Source organism: Cinclus cinclus, chromosome 3 (assembly GCF_963662255.1).
Source record: "Cinclus cinclus chromosome 3, bCinCin1.1, whole genome shotgun sequence".
Taxonomy (NCBI): Eukaryota; Metazoa; Chordata; class Aves; order Passeriformes; family Cinclidae; genus Cinclus; species Cinclus cinclus.
The window spans coordinates 111,478,201-111,502,982 of record NC_085048.1 but is presented as its reverse complement, the minus strand read 5'-3'; the positions used below and the strand labels follow the sequence as shown (position 1 = coordinate 111,502,982).

The following is a 24,782-nucleotide window of genomic DNA, read 5'->3' as shown; positions in this document are numbered from 1 at the left end:
TGCTATGCTTTCGTTTTCCTGTTTCAGAGGCAGGCTGGGCAAGTTCCCAAAAGAAAGTGCAGATAAGCTTGGGTGGTGCCCTGGGGCTGAGTGCTGCCCCCGAAGGTCCCTGCTGCCGCCCTCGGGGCAGCGCACACAGCGCTGCAGCCAGAGCCCCTCAGCCGGGATTCACTGGGGAATGCTGCTTGCTCCTGGGGCTACAACAGAAGCACTGCCTCAGGGCTTCAGCACAGCTCTACAGTGCCAGCTCCTTGGAGGGGAGTGGCTCGAGAAGGATCTCTGGTCTTTTCATCAGAAGGTGCTGAATTTGGTTTCTTCCAGGTTGCACCTTGGTGGAAAAGCATTCTTCTGCATTCACATTGCCTGGAAGCTGCTCTTCAGAACAGAGTCTGAAGGGCAGGCGACTTTCCAAGACTGAATTTTCTACTCTGAAAGATTTTAGAGGTGAAGGTGGGAAGCTGATACTCTGTTACTAAGTGAGGCCATGGGCAAGACAATTAATGCCTCTGTGTTTTTCTCTGCAAAATGGAAATCATTCCTATGCAGGTTTCCACTCAGATGCAAGTGCAACAGCCCCCCAGTCTGATTGCAACACTGTGCAGAGGGTAAGGAAGAGCTCAAAAAGGACCAGCAGTGTAGACACCACTTACTTGCTTCAGCTGCATCCCTGGGCTCAACTCTCAGTGGAGGCAGCTTTAAGGATGATAAAATTTCATTCCTCTTCTTCATCTCATTCTCAAAAATCTCAGTTTTCTTCTGCTCTAACTTCTTTTCAGCCAACTTGCACAATGAAGAACGAACCTAGTTGCAATGGAAATACATCACAGACTGTAAGCAGAGACACACAAACCAGGCACATCATCTCATTGGGAGCATAGAGTCCACAGAGTGCCACAGACATTAATCCAGCTCCATATGCATTCCAATAGTTTCAGGAGAATGTCTCCCATCCTCACCTTGGCAATTATACACAGTCAGGTGGAACACTTTAGTGCCACAGCCTTACTCTGCTCCAACTGTGACAGGAAACCCTACTTGAAACATGGAAGTCATAGGAATGCTCCAAGACAAAGGAAGAGCTCCCATGAGCAATGAGCAGGCAGTTCAGCTCCTACAGGCCATGGCAGGAGAATAAAAGCCATGTGCAATATGCAGCAAGGAGGTGTAATTGGCTGATGCTTAACACTCATGGCCAGGAAGTGCAGCTGTTTGTCACTTCCTGGCTTCTGAAGGACTCAGCTCTGAAGGACTCTCAACGACTTGGTCTCTGAGACCAGGAGACCAAAAGGAGGAGGGAGTCATGTGAAAACAATTTGGAGGAACATGGATATTAAGGAGCAGAAAATGTGAGAATGAGAGGGCTGTGAGATACAGCCAGAAAGGTAACCAGGAGACATCAAACTGTCCCGTTTTTATTTTGCAGCCTTGCTTATACTCAACCGTAGCATCTTTGCTTCTCTGCTTCTGAGGGTGCCCTTTGCCCACATTCACTGGTTTACAGTTTGCTCTGCCAATCAGAACTTCTCTAAAATGGCCTTTGCATATAAAGAATGCTTCGGGCATGACCTTGGCACCATCTCCAGGCAGTGACTTTGGCACCACTGGAAGTAGCCAAGCAATTGCTCAGTAGCCGTCAAATATATTCCCAAGACAATCCCCAACCCCCAAGAGTGGAGGATCATGGTTTTCAGAGGCATTTTGGGCCAAGCACTAAACAGCCACTGGAATGGAAGTCTGCTCATCCCTGTTCTTATCCCTTACCTTTCCAAAGCCCTCTCTCAGGTCTCTGTCACTTGTTAGACCAGGACTGCTGGGATGATCCATCTCCTTGAGCTGGCTCAGTGGGAGGCCTGGTACTGGAAGCAAAGGTTCCTGTAAATCTCTGGCACACTTCAATTGCCCAAAAATGTCATGCTTGGCAACAGGCAAGACAGGTTCCAGATTACAGAGCTCTAACAGGGCACAGAGATGGTGCAGGAAAGCAGCAAGCTACATATGCCTAGACCCTCTCCCAGTGGATGGGCTCCTGGAAGGAGACATGACATTATTCTGTGGGCCAGCAGACTGAAACCTGCTGCCTCAGCCCCTGGTTGCTGGAGAGCCTCTGTGTTTGATAGAGAAGGGCAGAGATGGAGATTGCTCTTGACAGAGATTCTTATCTGCCCTTATGCTGATTTTAGTAAACATCTTCTTTCTGGTTCCTAAAAGTAGTCCCAGGTTCTAAACCTGTATGCTTTTAGATCAACATTTTGGGACAGCAGGGAGCCCAGAGCCCTGTGCTTCCCAGCAATGGCTCAGCTGCACATGCAGCCTCCTGCTCCTCTCCCTGCCCCACAGCTCAGCAGCCCTACAGCTCCACGGGGCACTGGCAGCAGCACAGCTCATGGCAGGGGGCACCTGCAGGGCACAACTGCTCCCTGGCAATGTGCACAGGCTCTCCAGGCTGGCACAAGACCCTTCCTCCCACCAGAGAGCGGCCCAGCTCCCACCTTACCTCTGTGGGAGGCTGAGCCATGCTGGTCCTTCCCCTTGTCCTCCTCCCTGGCAGTGACCCTGGGGACAGCGCTGCTCAGCTGCCTCTGCCGGGGCTCCTGGGCCAAGGCCCCCTGAGCCGGCCGGGAGCCCACACCTCCATTCCCAACGCTGGGCTTCCACATGCAGGTCTCCAATCTGAGCAATTCATCGTTTTTCCTTGGGAGCAGAGGCATCCCAGCTCCTGTCACACACCAAGAGCTCTTTCCCTTCATCCTCTGGTTTTGTGTCGTAGACTCAGAAGGATCTGTAGATCAAGTACAGGAAAAGAAGTGAGTTAATTGAACTCACTCCTTTACAATCAACTCATCTAATGGGTAGCGAATTCAAACTTTATTTTTTTGACTGCAAACATTTGTTGTTTCTTTATTTTTCATGAATCTAGCATAATTTGAATTTCTCTGAACAATGTGGAGCTGGCAAGCCAGGAGAGATGGGTTCTATGCCTGTTGCCTCCCCACTACTCCAGGAATCATTTCCTTCCAAAGAGTTGGAAACTCACACTGGCCTCTGGAATTTGACACTGTCTAGGAAGTGATTGTTTGCCAATCCTGTTATCAGGGCCATTGTTTCTGTAACTCCCACTCAATTCTATTTTAGGTTTTACACTTCTGTGTTTTCTTTATTTCTCTTTCAAACAAAGGAATTGCTGGTACACAAACTTTGGCACCACATGTTAGATGCAAAAGAAGCTTTGCTTTCCCAGTTAGATGTCCTCAGGAATATGCAAGCCCCTCACTGAAGGGAATAAAGAGATCATCCAGAAGTTTCACTTTTGTTCTACTTCACTCTTGGAGGACTTTATTCCCTACCTTCTTTCCTGCAGAAACACCCAAGCCCAACATAGATATGACCTGTCTCAAAACATTTCTGATCACGGCCGATACTGACAAATTAGATTTTGTCTAATGGCGGGTCATTCTCAAATACTCTCCAACACAGCTCTTAGAACTATTTCTTTACATGGCTTCACAGGGGATAAAATCATGTAGCAGCCAAGCAGTAGGGGCAGAATAAGTGCCTCATACCAAGATTTTATTTCCCTTGTAGGATGTCAGGACAATTACAAAACTACAACCGGTAAGGGTTAATGCTATAGCTAATTTCTAGTCCAGAATAAATCCAGCAAAAATGTCACCTTACTTATTGAGCAATACTTCTCCCTAGCTGCATTAAGCATTCCAGCTGCATATCACCAATTAAGGAGTCATTCCAAAGGGCCTCTGCCCAGGATTTGGCAGAACTAACCCTACGCAAAGGGGCCTGGGCATCTGATCCCTTTTTCTGCATCAGCACAACTATTTCTTCAAATCTCAACTCTCCTATCATGACATGCCCCAAAATGGCAAAAGAATAACAACAAACTTTGATGGAGGCTTTCAACTCAAAGGCATTGGCTGGCACAGACACAACAGAGACCGCATTTTGTCTGGCACAATTCTACTTGTCAGGGATCAGGCAAGGCAGGGACAGGGGGACAAGGCAGAAGGCATCTCCTCCCCCAGCCTCAGCCTGCAACACTGACACAGGCAGAGGCAGTGGGGCAAGAGATTTGCCATGGTGAACCTGCCATAGGTGGCTTTGGGCTTGTGCTGTCAGAGGATGACAAACTCAGACCCTGCATATGCTGCATCCATTTGGAAGATTCCTTCTCCTGAAATGCAAAATTCAACAGGATTTTCTGTCATAGGAGGTTTCCTGATTTCCCTCTGTGCAAAACCAGGCGGTGTCCATGAATCTGCCTTAGATCTCAAAGAGTCCAGCTGAGAAATTGCCCAAAGGAAAGGTTTTCTCCTTGAAGGGCAGGAGGAAGGAAAGGGAACATTTCTCATTTCCTGCTAAATGAGGATTTCCTTCTTTTTCTCTCCTAATTGCAACACTACAAAGACTGCATGGAGATAAAATGCAAATGCAGGATGGAGAAGAATGTTTTCTTTTCCCACACTACAATTCCAGTGCCCCAAAGTACCACTCTAGCTCCTGCCACTCAACACTTCACAATGAAGGAATTTTCATTGTACCACCGGAGCGCACTCCCAGTAACTGGGCTCTGGGACAGTCCACTGAGGCCATCAAGGAATTGAAACAAATTTAAAGAAATTCTTAAAACCATGGTTCATAACCAAGTTTTCAAGATGTCACCTCTGATTCAATATGCCAATGGTCATTTTAGGACCGACATGCCCTGTACCTACCTGCATGTTCAGACTTCTCTTTGATGCTGCCGCTCGGTCTTGGCCTTGAGAAAGGGAGAACAAAAGCACATATGAGGAGGGAGAAAGAGAAGGGAGGGAAGAGGTGTAGCATGAGAGGAGGCAATCTTTCCTAGCTTGTTCACTCTGATGAAGGAGGAAATGCAAGAGACATCAAGCCAACAAGATGCAAAGCTGATTAATTGTCCTTAAGCTTTCAGTTGCTGCAGTCAGACAGAGCTGGCCAAGCTCCAGCTGAAACACAGCAGTCATTCTCCAACTTGCATCATAACTCCCCAATTGTGGTGTCTCTCCTTTTGAAACTTGGGGGGCTCCTACAGCCTCTCTGAAGCAGCAAAGGTTGCTAAGCTGAGACACGAGTCTGTATGGAGGGCAGCTACTTTGCTTCTGCTGACAAAGCTTGGCTTTGCCTGCTCATGCCTTGCGCTGGTGCCAGTCTCGTGCTACGTGTGGTCAGAGCACTGGAGTGTTCTGAGAAGGATATTCCACCTCCTTGCTTTTTGAATAAGAAAACTACTTTATCCAACTCAGCTGATAGCCAAGGATATTCAGATTGCACTTTCAAAGCCCTACCTAAGCTCTTCAATAGGAATGATACTCCTGAGTCCTTCTTTCTTCTTATTTATCCTTCTTTCTAACTCAGATAAGCATGACAGCTACATTTTATCACACATTTCCAAACCAATCTTTCCATCAGGTACAGTGCTAGAACTCTTCTCTAGCACCATGACCTCTTGGATTTTAAATCCAGGCCTCTATATTAAACACTGATTAAATCGTACATCTATAACCCAAAACTTCCCTGGAATCTCAGTTCACAGTGGAGGCCAAGGAAGATAGAAGTTATGCCTGACATTGTCTTTGGGATCCCTTCCCTTCCAAACAGATGCCAACCCACAGAGATGTCCAGAATCTGACAATAACTCCCAGGAGGTAATTGCTTTCCTAAGCTAGATTTCATGGCCTTTCTATTTGCAACTCCCACTGAGTTCTGGATTGGGTTTTATGTGCTGTTTATATTTCTCTTTACAACAAAGGAATGTTGTAACATGAACAACAGCACCCCGTGTTAAAAGTAAAAAAAGCAATACTAGAATTCGCAGACCCCTCTCAAGCAGCCAATATTTCTACAAGCATATGCTTGTGGGTGCTGAAGGTGGCAGTCACGGATTATAGTATTCTATCATCTTCAGGAGACAGACCCATGCAATACAGTTCCCAAATGACACCACAAACATTACAGAGGGAATCAATACCAAGCCCAGCAGAGGACCCATCTTCAGATGCTTTTAAGCCCTGCCTCCTCTTCCCCACCACCACCACCTCTGCCCTTGTGACATGCGGTGTGGGGTTTGACATGGAGCTGGATCATCACGGATGGGCCACATGGTGAATACACAGAGGTTTCCCTAAGTACATGGGAGAGAGCTGACTGTGCAAAGGAACCTCACAAGATGGCAAGAGGGAGCTGAACAGCAGAGTGGAGCAGCAGACACCTTGGCTTACCTCATCTCCTGGGACTCTTGGACATCCAGCTGCACAGAGCTGAGCAGAGACCCTGCAGCACTGCCAACACGGGGACTGACTGCCTTGGGTATAGGGGGGATCAAAGGCAGCCCCAATGACCCCTTCTTCATATCCCCACCTCTGGGATACAGCAAGGATGCCTGGAAAGAGTGGTACACAGTGCTCAAATATAGCATCCAGCCTTGCCCTCATTCATGACTCAAGACAGTTACACATGCCCTGACAGGAAAAGTCAATATCATATATAGCAGATTGTCCTAGGAAGGGGAAGGGTGGCATAGGAAAGGGAATTGGTGAGGGAGAGACCATCCCAGCAGGAATCCACATGGTTGGCATCAGCATGTTCTGCAGTGCCACTGCCTCCACTGGCCTTTTGGATGGTATGGGAACGGGTTTAGAGCACTGTTCTCACCCTGTCTCTTAGGCACCTCACAGCCAGTGCTGATCACCAACCAAGTCCCCACAAAGCCATTCTGCAGGATGTCAGAACCTGCTTTTCTCAAGCCCCTCAATTCTTCTGCTGCTGCCCTTCCCTCTTACAGTTGCCCAGCAGCCTTTCAGCCCAGAAGCTGCTGAGCTCTCGCGATGCTCCGTGCTCTCCAGCTCCCACACCTCCATCATCTCAGGCTCACTGGCATTTAGGAAGTTCAGCAGAGCTCCCTGCCCTGCTGCTCTCTGCAAGGTCTCTGCTTGCCCAAGTTGCTCCAGGGCCCCCATGCCATGACCAGGAAGGAGGGTGGAGGTAGGAGGGGCAGGTGCACACCATTCTTTAAGTGTCCCTTCCTTTCTGGCACAACTAAAGCCCCAAATCAAGTCCTCTTCAAACTACAGTTAAAGGACCACATCCTGTCAGGGATACACTGGGCCCTTCCTCAGCAAGGCTGGAATCAAGTACATCAGCCTTTGATTGAACATTCTGTTTGCCAGACCTGTTGCTCATTTGCCTCCTCCTGCACCCCATGGCAAACCCAGAACAACTGCAGGTGCTGGCCCTGCTGCAAAGGCAATCGTGTGCCTGGGCTTGGGGCTGCTCTCCCCATGACCACCTCCCATCCCTTCTCTCTGGACAAAGCCATGCCACAGCACACAGCTGCCCAGAAGCTGAAGAAATCTAGAAATAGCATCAGAGACAACTGTGTAGGAGGCCATGGCTGTACAACTCAAATGCTGCATCAACCTGGAACTGACTTTGCAGGACTGCCTGTTCCAGCAAACTCCTTTTTCCATCCCCACCAGACAGAGCTGATGGAAACTACCACCAAGACATAGACATGGTTCACAGATACCCGTGGGTTACTGAATGCAGGAGGATTGCTTAGCTGGAGCAGACAACTTTAGCAGCGCTGCCTTCTTGTTGGTGTTTTCTCAGCTACAAGACAGAGGAGCAACCATGACAGAACCCAGAAACCATTCAAAGCCCTCTCCTGCTATAGATACACAGTGAGGACTTGAAATCTGCACTACCCACCCATTGCAATGACAGCCTGAAGTGCAGAGTCCAGCTGAGACCTTCCTTTACTCAGGGGTTTCCCTTGCCTCACACCATAGGAAAAAGTCTCAAAACTCTGCCTGCAGCACATAATCTGAAAATCTATCACATGGACTTATCTTGGTCTTCTTACCTTATGCATTTTTCCCTCTGAATCCAGCTCCTGCTTGTTCTTACTGTCACTGGTGCTGCTGCCATTTTTCCCACCCTCCTGCTCCACACTGCAGATTTTAATTGGTTTAGAAGAAGGAGAGCTCTTCTGGATGGGAGGCAACGGTTTAGAGGGAAGGAGCATGGAGGGAGATGGCCGGAACAACTTGGAAAACATGAACCTAGTCAGGCCTGCAATGTGGAGACATAAAATAGAACAGAGGCTGAGATGCAAAGCTAAAGCATCTAAAGCTCCATATACCATGGAACACATTTCCTCAAAACTTCTAAACATCTGCACAGGGAAACATGCACGTAACAGCAGCCACGTGAGGCAGGCCAGGGGCACACCCTGAGCCACTTCGCAGAGTAACCAGGGGAACTCCATGGCCTCTGGGCTGCTCTGGGACAGCAGGGAGCCCTGTGCTTCCCAGCAATGGCTCAGCTGCACATGCAGCCTCCTGCTCCTCTCCCTGCCCCACAGCTCAGCAGCCCTACAGCTCCACGGGGCACTGGCAGCAGCACAGCTCATGGCAGGGGGCACCTGCAGGGCACAACTGCTCCCTGGCAATGTGCACAGGCTCTCCAGGCTGGCACAAGACCCTTCCTCCCACCAGAGAGCGGCCCAGCTCCCACCTTACCTCGGTGGGAGGCTGAGCCATGCTCACAAGGGAACAAGTGAGTTAGGTGAACTCCCACCTGTAGAACCAATACATCTAATGCATGAGGCAACCAAGGGGTCTTTTTAGTTATTCAGAAAATTGCTTTGCTTTTATTTTCCAGGAAATTAGTATCACTTTAATTACTCTGAACAGTATGGTGCTGGCAAGCCAGGAAAGAGAGCTTCTACTGCATTGCTTATGTGTTTCTCATTGCCACCCCACTACTTAGGGATCTCTTTCCTTCCAAACAGCTGGCAACCCACAGTGGTCTCCAGAATTTGACAATTACACCTAGGAAATCATTCCTTTCCAACGCTAGATTTCATGGCACTTGTTTCTGTAACACCCACTCAGTTCTGGGTTGGCATTTGTTGGTTGCTTTTATTTCCTTTTGCAACAAAGGAAGGGCAGGCTCATGAATGATGGCAACCCACATTAGAGGTAAAAGATGCTTTGCCCTCCCCATTGCTTGTCCCCAGTATTCAAGGAGCCCATATCTGTAGGGGACACACTGGCTTGCAAACATTCTGTTTTTGCGAAGCTTTATTGCTTCATGGGTTTTGCTTCATGGGTTTTTTCCCTGCTTTCTTTCCTGCAGAGAACCCAAAACCCAACATAAGACCTACATCCAAACATTTCTGATCATTGCAGTTAAAAACAATTCCAAATTCTCTTGGTGGAAATGCCATAGGGCAGATCATCAAAAGAAGACCTTGCATAAATCTGTATTTCTTTATGCCTGTAGATGGAACAGGTCATTTGTAAAAGCACACCAGATAAGGAGTAATGATACAGCTCATTTCCACTCCAGAACTAATCCAGCAAAAATGTCTCCTTACTTATTGAGCAATACTTCTCCCTAGCTGCATTAAGCATTCCAACTGCATATCACCAATTAAGGAGTCATTCCAAAGGGCCTCTGCCCAGGATTTGGCAGAACTAACCCAGAGCAAAGGGGCCTGGGCATCTGATCCCTTTTTCTGCATCAGCACAACTATTTCTTCAAATCTCAACTCTCCTATCATGACATGCCCCAAAATGGCAAAGGAACAACAACAGGCTTTGATGGAGGCTTTCAACTCAAAGGCATTGGCTGGCACAGACGCACCAGAGACCGCAGTTTGTCTGGCACAATTCTACTTGTCAGGGATCAGGCAAGGCAGGGACAGGGGGACAAGGCAGAAGGCATCTCCTCCCCCAGCCTCAGCCTGCAACACTGACACAGGCAGAGGCAGTGGGGCAAGAGATTTGCCATGGTGAACCTGCCATAGGTGGCTTTGGGCTTGTGCTGTCAGAGGATGACAAACTCAGACCCTGCATATGCTGCATCCATTTGGAATTGTCCTTCTCCAAAACTGGAAAATTCAAAAGGACTTTCTCTCACAGGAGGGTTCCCTATTTCTCCCAGTGAAAAACCAGGCAATTTCCATGACTTTCCTTCCGATCTCAAAGGGTTCAGCTCAGAATATACCCCAAGTTAAAGTCTTCTCCTTCAAGGGCAGGAGGAAGGAGTGGGAATATTTCTCATTTCCTGCTAAATGCTTTCTTTTTTTGGTTCTAATTGCAACACTAGAAAGGCTTCAGGGAGATAAAAGGCAGGCAAAGAATGGAGAGGAATGTTTTGTTTCCTGCAATGCATTTCCAGGGCCTCAAGATACCACTCCAGCTTATGCCACCTAAGACTTCACATTAGAGGAGTTTTCAGAGCATCCCCGGAGCATAATCCCAGTGACTGGGCTCTGGGACAGTCCACTGAGGCCATCAAGGAATTGAAACAAATTTAAAGAAATTCTTAAAACCATGGTTCATAACCAAGTTTTCAAGATGTCACCTCTGATTCAATATGCCAATGGTCATTTTAGGACCAACATGCCCTGTACCTACCTGCATGTTCAGACTTCTCTTTGATGCTGCCGCTCGGTCTTGGCCTTGAGAAAGGGAGAACAAAAGCACATATGAGGAGGGAGAAAGAGAAGGGAGGGAAGAGGTGTAGCATGAGAGGAGGCAATCTTTCCTAGCTTGTTCACTCTGATGAAGGAGGAAATGCAAGAGACATCAAGCCAACAAGATGCAAAGCTGATTAATTGTCCTTAAGCTTTCAGTTGCTGCAGTCAGACAGAGCTGGCCAAGCTCCAGCTGAAACACAGCAGTCATTCTCCAACTTGCATCATAACTCCCCAATTGTGGTGTCTCTCCTTTTGAAACTTGGGGGGCTCCTACAGCCTCTCTGAAGCAGCAAAGGTTGCTAAGCTGAGACACGAGTCTGTATGGAGGGCAGCTACTTTGGTTCTGCTGACAAAGCTTGGCTTTGCCTGCTCATGCCTTGCGCTGGTGCCAGTCTCGTGCTACATGTGGTCAGAGCACTGGAGTGTTCTGAGAAGGATATTCCACCTCCTTGATCTTCCAAGAAGGAAAAGGCCTTTTCCAACTCAGCTGATAGCCAAGGATATTCAGATTGCACTTTCAAAGCCCTACCTAAGCTTTTCAATAGGAATGATATTTCTGTGACTCATTCATTATTGTAATCACTCGGATAAGCTTGACAGCTACATTTCCTCAAACATATCCAAGCCAATATCTTTCCATCAGGTACCATCCTATAAAACTTCTTTAGAACCTTTCCCTCTTTGATTTTAAGGCAAGATCTAAGCATTAAACATTGATTGGCTTACACATCTATAACCCAAACTTCTCTGGGAGCTCATTTCAGACCGGAGGCCAAGAAACAGACAAGTTCCACAGCATGTTTACAGAGGCAGCACCTGACTGTCCAGACGCCTCTCCAGCAGCTAATATTTGGCAAAACGTAATTTTTGCGTGCTGAACTTGAGACTCAAGGATCACAGTATTCTATCATCTTCAGGAGACAGACCCATGCAATACAGTTCCCAAATGACACCACAAACATTACAGAGGGAATCAGTACCAAGCCCAGCAGAGGACCCATCTTCAGATGCTTTTAAGCCCTGCCTCCTCTTCCCCACCACCACCACCTCTCTGCCCTTGTGACATGAGGTGTGGGGTTTGACATGGAGCTGGATAATCACAGATGGGCCAAATGGTGAATACACAGAGGTTTCCCTAAGTACATGGGAGAGAGCTGACTGTGCAAAGGAACCTCACAAGATAGCAAAAGGGAGCTGAATTGCAGAGTGGAGCAGCAGACACCTTGGCTTACCTCATCTCCTGGGACTCTTGGACATCCAGCTGCAGAGAGCTGCGCAGAGACCCTGCAGCACTGCCAACACTGGGACTGACTGCCTTGGGTATAGGGGGGATCAAAGGCAGTCCCAATGACCCCTTCTTCATATCCCCACCTCTGGGATACAGCAAGGATGCCTGGAAAGAGTGGTACACAGTGCTCAAATATAGCATCCAGCCTTGCCCTCATTCATGACTCAAGACAGTTACACATGCCCTGACAGGAAAAGTCAATATCATATATAGCAGATTGTCCTAGGAAGGGGAAGGGTGGCATAGGAAAGGGAATTGGTGAGGGAGAGACCATCTCCCAAATTTGCCACCTCTCTCTTCCTGCTCATTTGTCTGCAATTGCAGCTACACTCCCAGCAGGAATCCACATGGTTGGCATCAGCATGTTCTGCAGTGCCACTGCCTCCACTGGCCTTTTGGATGGTATGGGAACGGGTTCAGATCACTGTTCTCTCCCTGTCTCTTAGGCACCTCACAGCCAGTGCTGATCACCAACCAAATCCCCACAAAGCCATTCTGCAGGATGTCAGAACCTGCTTTTCTCAAGCCCCTCATTTCTTCTGCTGCTGCCCTTCCCTCTTACAGTTGCCCAGCAGCCTTTCAGCCCAGAAGCTGCTGAGCTCTCGCGATGCTCCGTGCTCTCCAGCTCCCACACCTCCATCATCTCAGGCTCACTGGAATTTAGGAAGTTCAGCAGAGCTCCCTGCCCTGCTGCTCTCTGCAAGGTCTCTGCTTGCCCAAGTTGCTCCAGGGCCCCCATGCCATGACCAGGAAGGAGGGTGGAGGTAGGAGGGGCAGGTGCACACCATTCTTTAAGTGTCCCTTCCTTTCTGGCACAACTAAAGCCCCAAATCAAGTCCTCTTCAAACTACAGTTAAAGGACCACATCCTGTCAGGGATACACTGGGCCCTTCCTCAGCAAGGCTGGAATCAAGTACATCAGCCTTTGATTGGACATTCTGTTTGCCAGAGCTGTTGCTCATTTGCCTCCTCCTGCACCCCATGGCAAACCCAGAACAACTGCAGGTGCTGGCCCTGCTGCAAAGGCAATCGTGTGCCTGGGCTTGGGGCTGCTCTCCCCATGGCCACCTCCCATCCCTTCTCTCTGGACAAAGCCATGCCACAGCACACAGCTGCCCAGAAGCTGAAGAAATCTAGAAATAGCATCAGAGACAACTGTGTAGGAGGCCATGGCTGTACAGCTCAAACGCTGTGTCAACCTGGAACTGACTTTGCAGGACTGCCTGTTCCAGCAAACTCCTTTTTCCATCCCCACCAGACAGAGCTGATGGAAACCACCACCAAGACATAGATATGGTTCACAGATACCCGTGGGTTACTGAATGCAGGAGGATTGCTTAGCTGGAGCAGACAACTTTAGCAGCGCTGCCTTCTTGTTGGTGTTTTCTCAGCTACAAGACAGAGGAGCAACCATGACAGAGCCCAGAAACCTTTCAAAGCCCTCTCCTGCTATAGATACACAGTGAGGACTTCAAATCTGCACTACACACCCATTGCAAAGACAGCCTGAAGTGCAGAGTCCAGCTGAGATCCTACTTTGCTCACCTTCTTCCTTAGGCTCACACCACAGTTAATGGTCTCCGATCTCTGCTTACAGGACATAAACTGAAAATCTGCCACACAGGACTTATCTTGCTTGCCTTACCTTATGTGCTTTTCCCTCTGAATCCTGGTCCCGGTCGTTTCTAATATTGTCCTCCTTGTAGCCAGTGCCATTTTTCCCATTGTCCCGCTCTCCTCTGGACATCATATTTGACTTGGTTGAAGGAGAGCCCTTCTGGATGGGAGGCAATGGCTTGGAGGGAAGGAGCATAGAAGGATTTGCCAGGGAAAACCTCTTGGCAAGAGGGTAGCCAGTCAGGCCTGCAAAGTGGAGACACAAAATGTAACAAGAGGCTGCAAAGCAAAACAAAAGCATCTGAAGCTCCATGTTTCATGGGACACATTTCCTGGAAACTTTCCTGGAAAATAGCTTCAAAAGGAAACCTGCTCCTGCCATCAGCCCCTTGAGGCAGGCCAGGGGCACACCCTGAGCCACTTCCACAGAGCTCCCAGGGGAACTCCCTGGCCTCTGGGCTGCCCTGGGACAGCAGGGAGCCCAGAGCCCTGAGCTTCCCAGCAATGGCTCAGCTGCACATGCAGCCTCCTGCTCCTCTCCCTGCCCCACAGCTCAGCAGCCCTACAGCTCCACGGGGCACTGGCAGCAGCACAGCTCATGGCAGGGGGCACCTGCAGGGCACAACTGCTCCCTGGCAATGTGCACAGGCTCTCCAGGCTGGCACAAGACCCTTCCTCCCACCAGAGAGTGGCCCAGCTCCCACCTTACCTCTGTGGGAGGCTGAGACACTCTCACAAGGGAAGAAGTGACGTTGGTCAATGCCCACCTCTATCCCAGCATCAACATGTCTAACGGGTGTGGCACTTAAGGGATATTTGATATTTTTAAAAACAATTGTTTGGTTTTAGTTTTCCTTAGACTAGCCTGTGTTTAATTCCTCCAAACACTATTGAGTTAGCAAGTCTGAAGTGAAAGGTGCAAGGATCCAATAATAACAGGGGAATAAGGATCCCTTCTAGAGATTGGCTTTGTCAAAACCCAGGAAAGACCCACACAGCGACGAATGCTATTTCTGCAAGCTACAGAGACCTCTCAGCATGCAGGCAGGCCTTGCTGGGGTTTTTATATTATCCTGTCATCCTCAGTGTTGGACCCAATCACCAAGCAGAGGAAGAACAGGAAATTTATCAGTAGTGAGACCCAACGTTGATGGCAAAGAAAGAAGCAGAATTTGCATCACATGACCACGTTGTAATTGTCATGGCCACAGTCCCTGTCCTGGCTGACAGTATGAGTGATTTGGCTACTGTCAAAAAGCAGGAAGCAGAGTAAACTAAAGGTAGAATGTTATGATGCCAGGGCTGTCCTTGCAAGATCACCTGTAGCTCACAGCCACCAACTCTGACACAGAGCCAGAACTGACCACCATGGACCAATTTTCCCTGAAATCTGGTGGAATTTGTCTCCATTTGACTCGGGCCTTTCAGCTCCTTTCTATCCTCACCTTTTCCTTCCGTGGTCTTTCCTTTTCCAGTAAAATCCATCTTTGAACCCGTGCTTCTGTCTCGCAGAAGTACCTGGGGTTGAATTTGGGAACTGTCTCGGAGCAGACGGCGATAGGAGCTCGGTCCCCAGCCCTAGAACAAGGTGGGGTGACTCCAATCGCCAGCAGTCGGCACAGACAGGCAGAGCCAGACGTGTCTCCTGCCACTGTGTCCGTGTCAACCACAACCTTCACAGCCCCTTGCGGGGCTGCCCCTTTGTGACGCGCTGGCCCGTGGTTCTCTCGTTTCCATGGCCACAGAGCCCCCACCCCAGCTCCATCCCCTTCCCTTCCCTTCCCTTCCCTTCCCAAGGGCAGCCAGCCCTGGGCCCGGCCAGGCCAGGTCGGAGGGTTTGGCACTGTCTAGGAAGTAGCCGCTTTCCTAAGCTGCTTTTCAAGGCCTTTATTTCTGTAATTCCCACTCCGTTCTGCCTTGCAGCTTGTTGGTTGCGGATTTTGATTACTTCTCTTCACAACAAATAAAGTGGTGCCTTCCCCTCAGCAGCCCTGGGGATGTTCCTATGTGAAGCCATCTGTCTCACACGGTTTTAGACAATTTAAAACAGAACACTATGGATAAGCCGTCTCCTCTAAAGTGTTCCAACAATCCCGTTTCCAGCAAGAGGAAGTGAACAGTAAGAGATAAAGGTGGAAAAAAGGCCTGCCTCACCGCCCACACGGCCTGGGGGAGAGACAGCTGGGCCCCGATCTGGCAAGGGCCCCAACCTCGGCTGCTGGCAAAAGGAAAAGGAAAACCACCAGCCCACCACTAACATTACGTACAGCAAACGCCAAAAAACAACCTTACAACCAAAAAACTCATCTCCGCTTTCTGGCCGGGCCCTACAATCCCAGCCCGGCCCCGGCGCGGCCTTAGAAGGCTCCTTATGGTAAAGAGCTCCGGCCGCCCCACCTAAAAACAATCACAGAACCCTCTCCTGCCCCGGCAAAATATTAACTTTTTCACTGCCCAAAATATGACTTTACAAATACTTTATTCTCTGTCCTGTGGAAAAAAAAAACAGAGAACCAAAATGATAATATGTACAAAAACAGCACAAAAAACACCAAATTCAAAGTATGAGAAGAGTCAAGTCTCAGCTGAGGGAAGGAAGACATAGACTGAAATTCTTCCCTTTTTTTTATGCTATAGAAAAGCATCCGTTGTTTCCCTATAACACATAAAAAAATATGGGGTGGATTAAAGATTCTAACTCTAGATGTAAGAAGAAGCGTTGGTGTTAAAATAAACCAATGTTAAAATTGCTGTAAGTGCCCTAGGTTTAAATAGTGAAAAAACCCCTGCTTCTCCCTAGGGAAGAAGAAAAACACCCTCTATTTTTAAAAGTGGAGTAAGCTTTTGTTTCAACTATTATAATCCTTTAAGTGTGCCTCATAAGTTGATATGGTCCTCAGTATTAGTTATGAATTAAAATGTTAGTTGAGAAAAAAAATATTACATAATAACCAGATCTCTATCCTCCCTGACGGCTAAACACTAGAACAGCAAGACCACCTAAAAATGGTTTCTTATGAAAAAAATCTCTATAGGCTGAAGAATCTCCTCTCTGAAAGAAACAAGTAAATGACTATTTGAGAAATGGTAAACGAACTGAGTTGTTCTTTGTATGTTGTCAATGTAAAAAAACAAATGTGTGGAAAGAAGAAGAGTAGTCTGAAGTTTTATTCTAATATTTCTTCTTCTTTTTTCCCCTATAGTTTCTGGTAATAAAGTTTGTCTTTGTACCATTTAAAGCTAAGCCTGTTTTATCTTCCTCCTAATCCTATCTCACAACTAAAAACGTTCAAATTAACAATCCAAAACCACTACACTAAAGCAGTGTCTCCACCCAAACTCAAACTGAACCCAAAACACCCCACTGTGGAGACCCTAAAAGGCATTCCCTAGTTAGGAAGACACGAGAGGCTTCTCTCATAGCAAGCCCTGTTCTGTCATGCCAATGTAGCCCTGTTCTGTTCCCTGGGCCAGCCCCCTGCCCTCTCCCTGTCTCTCAGTTTTTCGGTCATTCCCACCCTGTTTCCCTGTTGGCTCCCATGCCCTAACCCCACCTTTGTGCCACCCCCATGTCTCCTGGTAAGTGCTCCCTGATGCTCCCCCTGCCCAGGACACCCATCTGCTTCAACCTGGACCCTCACCCCGACGTTCCCCTTTGTCTTTGCCTCTGACCCTGGACTATCCACGCAGCGGCTGAAATAAACATCTCCGTGAATCCCATACAAAGGCCCATGCTGCTTCTTTACCTGCAACCATCTTAACAGCTATCCAGGCTACAGCACCTGGGGAGACAAAGGAGACAAGAAGGATGTCCCAGCTCCCAACATTTCCTTTATCCCTACAGTAGCTGTACTCCAATTACTGCATACGAGAGTTTTACTTGATCCCTTTAATGCCAAGGGACCATGAAGGACTTGAACCTTGTTCAAGTCCAGCCTTGCCTGCCTATTTTGGAGTGGAGGGCAAAGATGCAGACAACTTTGGGCGGGGGTAGAGCTGAAATTGCATTTTGCTGCTTCTGATTTCCTCCCTGCTTTTGCAGCAGAGGGACATCTTTGTCCCTGCAAACCACTCCCCTTTCCAAGTGAAATGTGGGCCTGGCTACCAGCTCCAGGTTCTTGAAGAGACTGCTGCGGTTGGCAACAGGAATTGTTGCTGAACTTTTTGTGTTACTTAAACCCCCCCACCAATTCCACCAAGTGGATGAGGAAAGAGGCAAAGAGATTTCGGTGGAAGAAGGGAGGCCAAAAGCTTGAAAAAAGGATGAAAGAAATGCTCCAATGATGATGATGATGTTAATAACAAGAAAAAGATTTACTTTTCACAGCAAATGAACACCTGCTGCCGTCCAGCCCTCCCAGACTGGCAGGTCGAGCGGTGCCGTTTCCATGGCATGAGCTGCTGGTAGCCTGGGGACAGAAACCAGAAAGCCACGGTCAGTGGCAGCAGGCTCCTGTCCCCCCTGTCCCACCATGGCCTATGCTCAGGCCAGGCTGCTGGCTGTGCTCAGAGCCCAAACCTCCCAGCCCATTCCCTCCTTGTTAGAGGAGAGCAGCGTGGCAGGACACGCTCCACCTCTTCTACTCAAGCATGGCACAACAACCTCCTCAGCAGCTGCAAGAGCGACATTCTCGTGTGCCTGCTGCCATTTGCCCTAAGCCCTTCTGCCACCCGAGCTGTGGAAACGGGTACCCACCTCTGGAGACCTGCTGCCAGGAGAGGAGCCGATCCCACACAAGGTCCTCATCCTTTTGCAGGGGACATCCACACCGTGGACCCTCCCCGGGTAGCACCGGCACGGGATGCACTCCACGGACGGTGCCGGTGCTTCTCCATCTGGTCTGGACACAAGCTGCAATCTTTCTGGAAAAAACACAAGAACAATTGCATGAAAGTCATTTCAAAACAAGACCTGGAAACAAGAAAAAGCACCAAAGGTTGTCACCGTTTCACGGGCCTGGGGAAGGTCTGACCGCTCTTTATGATACTAAAATCTCTCCAGTGGTGGGGAAAAACCCTACCTTTCCCACCTGTATGCCCACCCCTTCCTCAAGGGCCTGCAAAGCAGAGCAGCTGGGCCATGGCTAAAGAACCCGTCCCCCTCTGCTGCTCCCTATCCCCACGGATGCATGCTTTTGTCAGGCCGGATGCCCCCACCCCAGCCTGTGCCATGCTGGCAGGAAGAAGCTGTCAGCGAGGCCAGGAGCCGGCTCCCCTTCCACAACATCCATCCCCTGCCCCACCAAAAAGCAGCTGAGCAGTTGGCAGAAAGATTAATATTGTCCACTGCCACCCCATGGGGAACCTCCGGCACGTGGCCAGGCTGAGCCCTGCCATGCCTGGAGGCACAAGCATCCCCCCACCCCTGCACCGCCTGGGGACTCATCTTGATTTCGTCGGGGTGCAGAGCGTGTCCTCTAGGAAGGGGCTGCAACCAAAGCCCATCAGCTTTGCCCTGCCAGTGGCCAGCTCAAGAACGGCGTTCTCCAGCTCTGCGCTGATCTCCAGAAGAACACGCCAGATGTGCCTTGGCTCGCGGGGACATCACGAGGCCATTGAGCTGCAGGGGGATGTTTCCCCTTTTCCACTCTGTGGCAACTTCACTGCACTGTGCCACAATTTCTCCAATAGGATGGGGAGCCCTGAGCCGCTCCCTCCACAAATCGCTGGGGACCTGAGGAAGCACCTCCTTGGCTGTGCTCTCTGCTCCATGCCAGGGCCACTGGGAAATGCTCTGGGGAATTCTTTGAGAGCCACAAGACACGAGCAGCTGCTGCTTGCGGGCATCCTGGATCCTACTGTGCAGAGGGATGGATCTCTGCTGTCTCCTGGGCCAGGTGGGGCTTCTGCACCCAAGAATGTTCTAAAAGGTCATCCAAGGATGGCCTGTCTGCAGGGTCCATGGATAAGCACCACCTGATCAGGTGCTGGCACTCTGCAGAGAGAAACCAGAAACTGCTGGTCAGCTCCTGTCCATGCTCTCCCAGATTTCACAGTGCCCACAGCACACTAAGAGTGCTCAGAGCTGTTCGCACAGCTTCCCATCCATCCTCTCTTCTGGAAGAGAGCAGCAGAAGCACACGTGCCGCCTCCTCCAGCTCAGCCCAGGAGATGAACCTCCTCCCCAGCTGCAACAGCAGGACACTTATGTGCCACCTGCCCTCTCCCAAAGCCGTTCTTGCTCCCGTGCCTTGAAGGCCCATCCCCACCTTGAGACACCCGGGGCGGGAAGAAGAGCTGTCCCCGGACGATGTCCTCGCTGCTTTTGAAAGGAAGGTGCCTGCACACCAGCAGATAGAGCAGGATGCCCAGGGACCAGATGGTGGCTGGCTGGCCATGGTAGCGGCCAAAGAGGATCCACTCCGGTGGGTAGTACTCCCGCGTTCCTATGGCACACGGGCACAGCTCATCAGGCCAATGCTGATTGCTCCCTCCCTCCCAGCCAGCTCCTCAAAAGCCAGCCCCAGCTCCTGCCAAAATGAAACTTGGCTGCAGCCGGCTGAAGCAGCATTCCCCCTCCCTCCATCCCTCCCTGTGTGTTCCACCTGTGGAAGCACAGGGGAGAAGCTCCACTGCCCGGGTGGGCCCCGGCTTTGGGCTCACTGGCCATCTGGGTGTAGAACGTGTCCTGCAGGATGGTGCCGCAGCCGAAGTCGATGAGCTTCGCCTCGCCGGTGGCCAGGTCAACGAGCACGTTCTCGGCCTTGATGTCGCGGTGCAGGACGCCGCGGCTGGTGCAGTGCCGCACGGCCCCCAGCACCTGCCGGAACAGCGCCCGCGCCACGGGCTCTGGCAGGAACCCCCCCGCGTGCAGCAGGTGCCAGAGGTCCTGACAGCGCTCCGGACGCTCCATGACCAGCGCGAAGCCGTCGGGCAGCTCGAACCAGTCCAGGAGCCGCACGATGCCGCGGAAGCCGGGCCACGACGCCATCCAGAGCAGCACCAGCTCCAGGGGCACAAGGGCGCCGTCGTGCTGCGGGGGAGCCGCCATGCCGTCAGCGGCGCCGATGCTGCGCTCGCCTTCGCCACCCCCTGCCCGGCGCCACCGCAGCTCCCATTGCCCATGGCCCGGGACGCTGCGCGGCCCCCGCTCGCTCCACGCTCGCTCCCATCGCAGCGTCCCGGCTCCCACCCGGCCGGGCCTGGCCTTACCCCGCCCGCCACGCCCCGCCGCCTGCTCCCGCTGGCCCCGCTCACTCACCAGCCGCGCCCACTCCAAGACGCGGTCCCGGGACACTCGCTTGATGGCCACCTGCAAGCCAAGGCGAGCGGAGGGCTCAGCTCGCCGCCCGCCGCTCGCCGCCCCCCTCCCCGCTCCGAGCCGGCCCCGTCTCTTACCGGGACGCCGTCGGCGAGCCGGGTCCCGGCGTAAACGCTGCCGAAGCCGCCGCTCCCCAGCAGCGGGCCCTCCCGGTACAGCTGCTCCAGGGGAGGCTTCTCCGCCCGTGCGGACGGCACCGCGCTCTCGGCATTCTGCCCGGGGCACCCGCCCGCCCCGGCCGCCGCTGCTTCCCGAGCCGCCCCGGGCTCCGGCGCCTCGGGGCCGGCGGCCGAACTGCCGGGCGGCGAGGCTCGCTCGGGGGAATGCGCCGGCGGCGGGGCGGGAGCCGGGCGGCTGCGGGCCAGCTGTGGGCGGAACCGCGGGAGGGGCCTCGGTCGGGGCCAGGCCAGCGCCAGGGCCCGCGCCAGGCGGAGCCAAGAGACGCTGCTGCTCCACCACCGCCACCAACGCAGCGAGGAGCTCGTCCACAGGCTCTTCAAAAGGTGCCACAGGCGGTACGGACTGAGCCCCGCGGAGGCGGCACCGCGGCGTGCCCGACAGGGGCGGGCAGGGGGCCGGCTCGCCCACGGCCGCCTTGCGGGGCGCGGCATGAGCCGGGCTGGGAGAGGCGCAACAAGGACGGGACTGAACGGGATCACAGGGAGTCTGAGAGGGAGAAGGGCACGGAGGGCGAGCGGGAACTCGAGCGGAAAACCGATCGAGACAGGCGCTGCTGCTGCTGCTGCTGCGGAGCCGCCGGAGCGCGCGGCCGTTCTGCCGTTGCCTCCGCGAACCCAACGGAGGAGCCGCCACGCGCCCCGTGGAACACAGGAAACCAAGTAAGAATAAATGAAGCTAATTCCTATTAGAGAAATAGCCAAATAAAGCAGTGGAGGCGTAAAGAAGACTGTTGGCTTGTGGCTTTCTTGTTTGAGTGAGATGAAGCATTTTGTTGGGAAGAATTGCCTCTTCTGACAATTTTGCCAGTGTGGGCTGGAGCGGAGCTTTTAAATTTCAAGTAGCAAAGAGAAATCGTGTCAGTATTGTCATCCCTTTTCATTCTCTGCTGAGACACTTGCAGGCTGCCCAAAGACATCGTCTGCAATATGGAACTTGGACCCAAATGGATTGTTAAGAGTGTCTGGATGTCACCAAATCTATGGGAATGACAAAAACTCTCCAGCAATATTTTTAGTGTTAGAGAATCTAGGAACAATGATATTCTGACCACGATGTTGTTCTGGCCGGGATGTGAAACAGAAATAATTTAATCCATACGTAGCCCTGGTGTGCACAGAAATTTTGTTTTTTTATTTCCTGTCAGTGTTAGTGGCAGAAGCATCCATTGCTCAGTTTGGGAAGGCTGACCCCTGACATGGACTCTCCTCAACTGTGTCTCTGCCTCTGACACTAGAGAACACTGAGTGCCTTGAGAGCTCGTGTTGCCTGTGGAATGCTCCAGCTGACTGCCACCAGAAGCTGTGGACGTTCTTTTGGTATCTGATGCAGAAAAGGAGTTCTCCATAATACCATGCTACTTAAACCCACATTGGGATGCGGCTGTGTAGTGGCTCACCATGGAGCAGATTGCCTGCTTTGTCACTGCCAGCCCTGCTGATCCTGCAAGGGACCCTAGTGTATCCCATGCCTGTTTTGCCTGCAAGCAAAGCTTGCCTTGCCTTAGTAGTGTGGAGTAAATAGAGAAGTAATAAAATGGACAATTAAACAAGTTACTTTGGAGGAGATCCTCCTGCTTTCACACATCAGCCCTGCACCTCATGCTCCGTATCCTAGTTTGAATGGACAGGTGTGTGCTAGGGAAAAAGCAGGACCTTCCCTTGAAATGGAGAAAGTAAAATCCTTCCCACTGAGTCAGTATAATTTTGAAATCAAGAGGTTCTCAGGGAAAGATAGGGGGACAGGAAGAACAGTTCTCTACTAAATCTACAACAAGGCCAATCTAAACAACAATAACTATGAAATTAACAGGAACCCAGTCACAGTTCCTTTGGTTGTGTGCTCTTTTCCCCCCTGGTGCAGTTACCATCGCCATTGGCAGTGAGCTCTGGCAGGTTCCCAGTGGACAGGGCAGGTGTGTGGATCCCTGCACAGCTGCAGGAGAGCTGGGGGTGATGGCAGCTGTGTCTCAGATGGGAAGGGTGGAGGAGAGACTCTGCTCACGAATCCTTGGAGCAGTGTCGGTCCCGGTGCTCCAACAGGATGCTTGGAGATAGCAAACTGAAGCAGGACAGCATCCTGGCAGGGGTGTGAGGTCCAACACCAGAAGAGGCAGCTCCTGGCACTGGGATGGCGCGGTGAGGTTTCCCAGCTGCCTTCCTCCTTCCAGAGCCAAAAAGGGGTGAGTACCAGTAACTGCCCCCCCACCCTCCTTTACCTGCTTCGAATCTCGTGGCCTTGGCCCCCTTCCCCACACTGGCCCCACCCTCCCAGAGAAACTCACAAAATCAGGGAGGCTCTCCCTTCCCCATCTCAAGCTCTCAAGGACCTGGCCACCCTTAGCATGTCAATGGGAAAAAATATAAAACTATAAAATATAAAAAAACAAAACATACCACCAAAAATATACACAATAAAAAATATAACAACAAAATTATTAAGATACAATCAAAATATATTTATTGAAACCTACAGATAACTATCAGAACATATGTACATCTGGAACTATACAGGCTAATGCATAAATCCTTGTCTTCAAACGCTCTTTGGATAGGCAGCAGCTTCTTCCTGGGCTTGGAGGAAAGAGCTCTTCTGGACAGCAGGAAAGGACTTTGTGGGTAAATGCACAAAAGAATGTCCAGAGAAAACTTGGTGGAAACACAGGAGCCAGGCAGGTCTGCAAAATGGAGACACAAAATGTAACAGAGGCTGCAATGCAAACCTAAAGCATCTGAAGCTCCATATTTCATAGAACACATTTCTTGGAAATTCATAAATAGCTGCACAGGGAAACATTCTCCTACCATCACCCTCTGGAGGCAGGCCAGGGGCACACCCTGAGCCACTTCCACAGAGCTCCCAGGGGAACTCCCTGGCCTCTGGGCTGCCCTGGGACAGCAGGGAGCCCAGAGCCCTGTGCTTCCCAGCAATGGCTCAGCTGCACATGCAGCCTCCTGCTCCTCTCCCTGCCCCACAGCTCAGCAGCCCTACAGCTCCACGGGGCACTGGCAGCAGCACAGCTCATGGCAGGGGGCACCTGCAGGGCACAACTGCTCCCTGGCAATGTGCACAGGCTCTCCAGGCTGGCACAAGACCCTTCCTCCCACCAGAGAGCGGCCCAGCTCCCACCTTACCTCGGTGGGAGGCTGAGCCATGCTAGTCCTTCACTTTGTCCTCAATCCAGACTGTCTTCAGGCCCCTGAGCATGCCATGACTAGGAAGGGCAGTGGAGAGAGCAGGGGCAGATGCACACCCTTCCTGAGTATTTTGTCATTTCTGGCACAGCTAAAAGGTCAGAACCGCAGGTGTCCATCTCAGCACTTGGTCAACTTGCTGGAGAACATCAAGCCTTCACCAGCCCAGGATGCTGGAGAGGTTTTCCTGGACATGTGGGGGCTGGCTGGCAGCACGCTTCTTCAGCTTGGTGCCCATCACCTCGTAGAGGGCAGAGGCGAGCCTGGTGACCACCGTGCGCACATTGGCGCTGCGGACAGGCAGCGCCTTGTTCTCCAGGAAGGACCAGAGCACGGGCAGGGCGTAGCGCTGGACCACTTCAGGGCTCCTGGCATAAACCCCTTCCACAAGCACTGCCGGGACAGAAACACAAACTTCTGAAACAACAACCTTAATGCAAACAAGGATCCACCTCGAGATTTGCTTCTTGGAAGCCTCTCTGGCTAAGAGCAGCGAAATAGCACACAGAGCCCAACGATCCAGAAATGGCCAAAGCAGCTGATCCTCCCCAAAACAGAACCACCAACACCTCAGGAGTACTGTCTCGAAACAAATACTTGCACCTGTGGCAGAACTTGTACCTTTACTGGATCATTTCACAACCTGTTTCAACATCAAGAATGACTAAAATGTCAACTTCCCTTTCATTTCCATTAGGAAGTTGTCTAAACCCACACAAGATTTGG

The 24,782-nt window shown here is 51.1% G+C and overlaps 2 protein-coding genes across 2 annotated transcripts in view; both read right to left on the bottom strand.

Moving 5' to 3' along the window:
• Positions 1-13,557, bottom strand: part of LOC134042036 (serine/threonine-protein kinase pim-1-like) — a 44,136-nt gene extending 30,579 nt beyond the window's left edge. Inside the window, exons 1-2 of the mRNA XM_062489110.1 lie at positions 13,453-13,557; positions 13,344-13,394 (exon numbers count right to left, since the gene is read on the bottom strand). Of these exons, the coding sequence (XP_062345094.1) occupies positions 13,344-13,394; positions 13,453-13,557 (156 nt within the window). The remainder of the gene's footprint in view (positions 1-13,343; positions 13,395-13,452) is intronic.
• Positions 13,558-19,288: 5,731 nt separating this feature from the next.
• Positions 19,289-24,782, bottom strand: part of LOC134042035 (serine/threonine-protein kinase pim-1-like) — a gene marked incomplete at its 3' end in the record, with an annotated part of 32,211 nt that continues 26,717 nt past the window's right edge. The window contains exons 3-7 of the mRNA XM_062489109.1: positions 20,763-20,858; positions 20,626-20,676; positions 20,028-20,397; positions 19,634-19,810; positions 19,289-19,359 (exon numbers count right to left, since the gene is read on the bottom strand). Coding sequence (XP_062345093.1) covers positions 19,289-19,359; positions 19,634-19,810; positions 20,028-20,397; positions 20,626-20,676; positions 20,763-20,858 — 765 coding nt within the window. The remainder of the gene's footprint in view (positions 19,360-19,633; positions 19,811-20,027; positions 20,398-20,625; positions 20,677-20,762; positions 20,859-24,782) is intronic.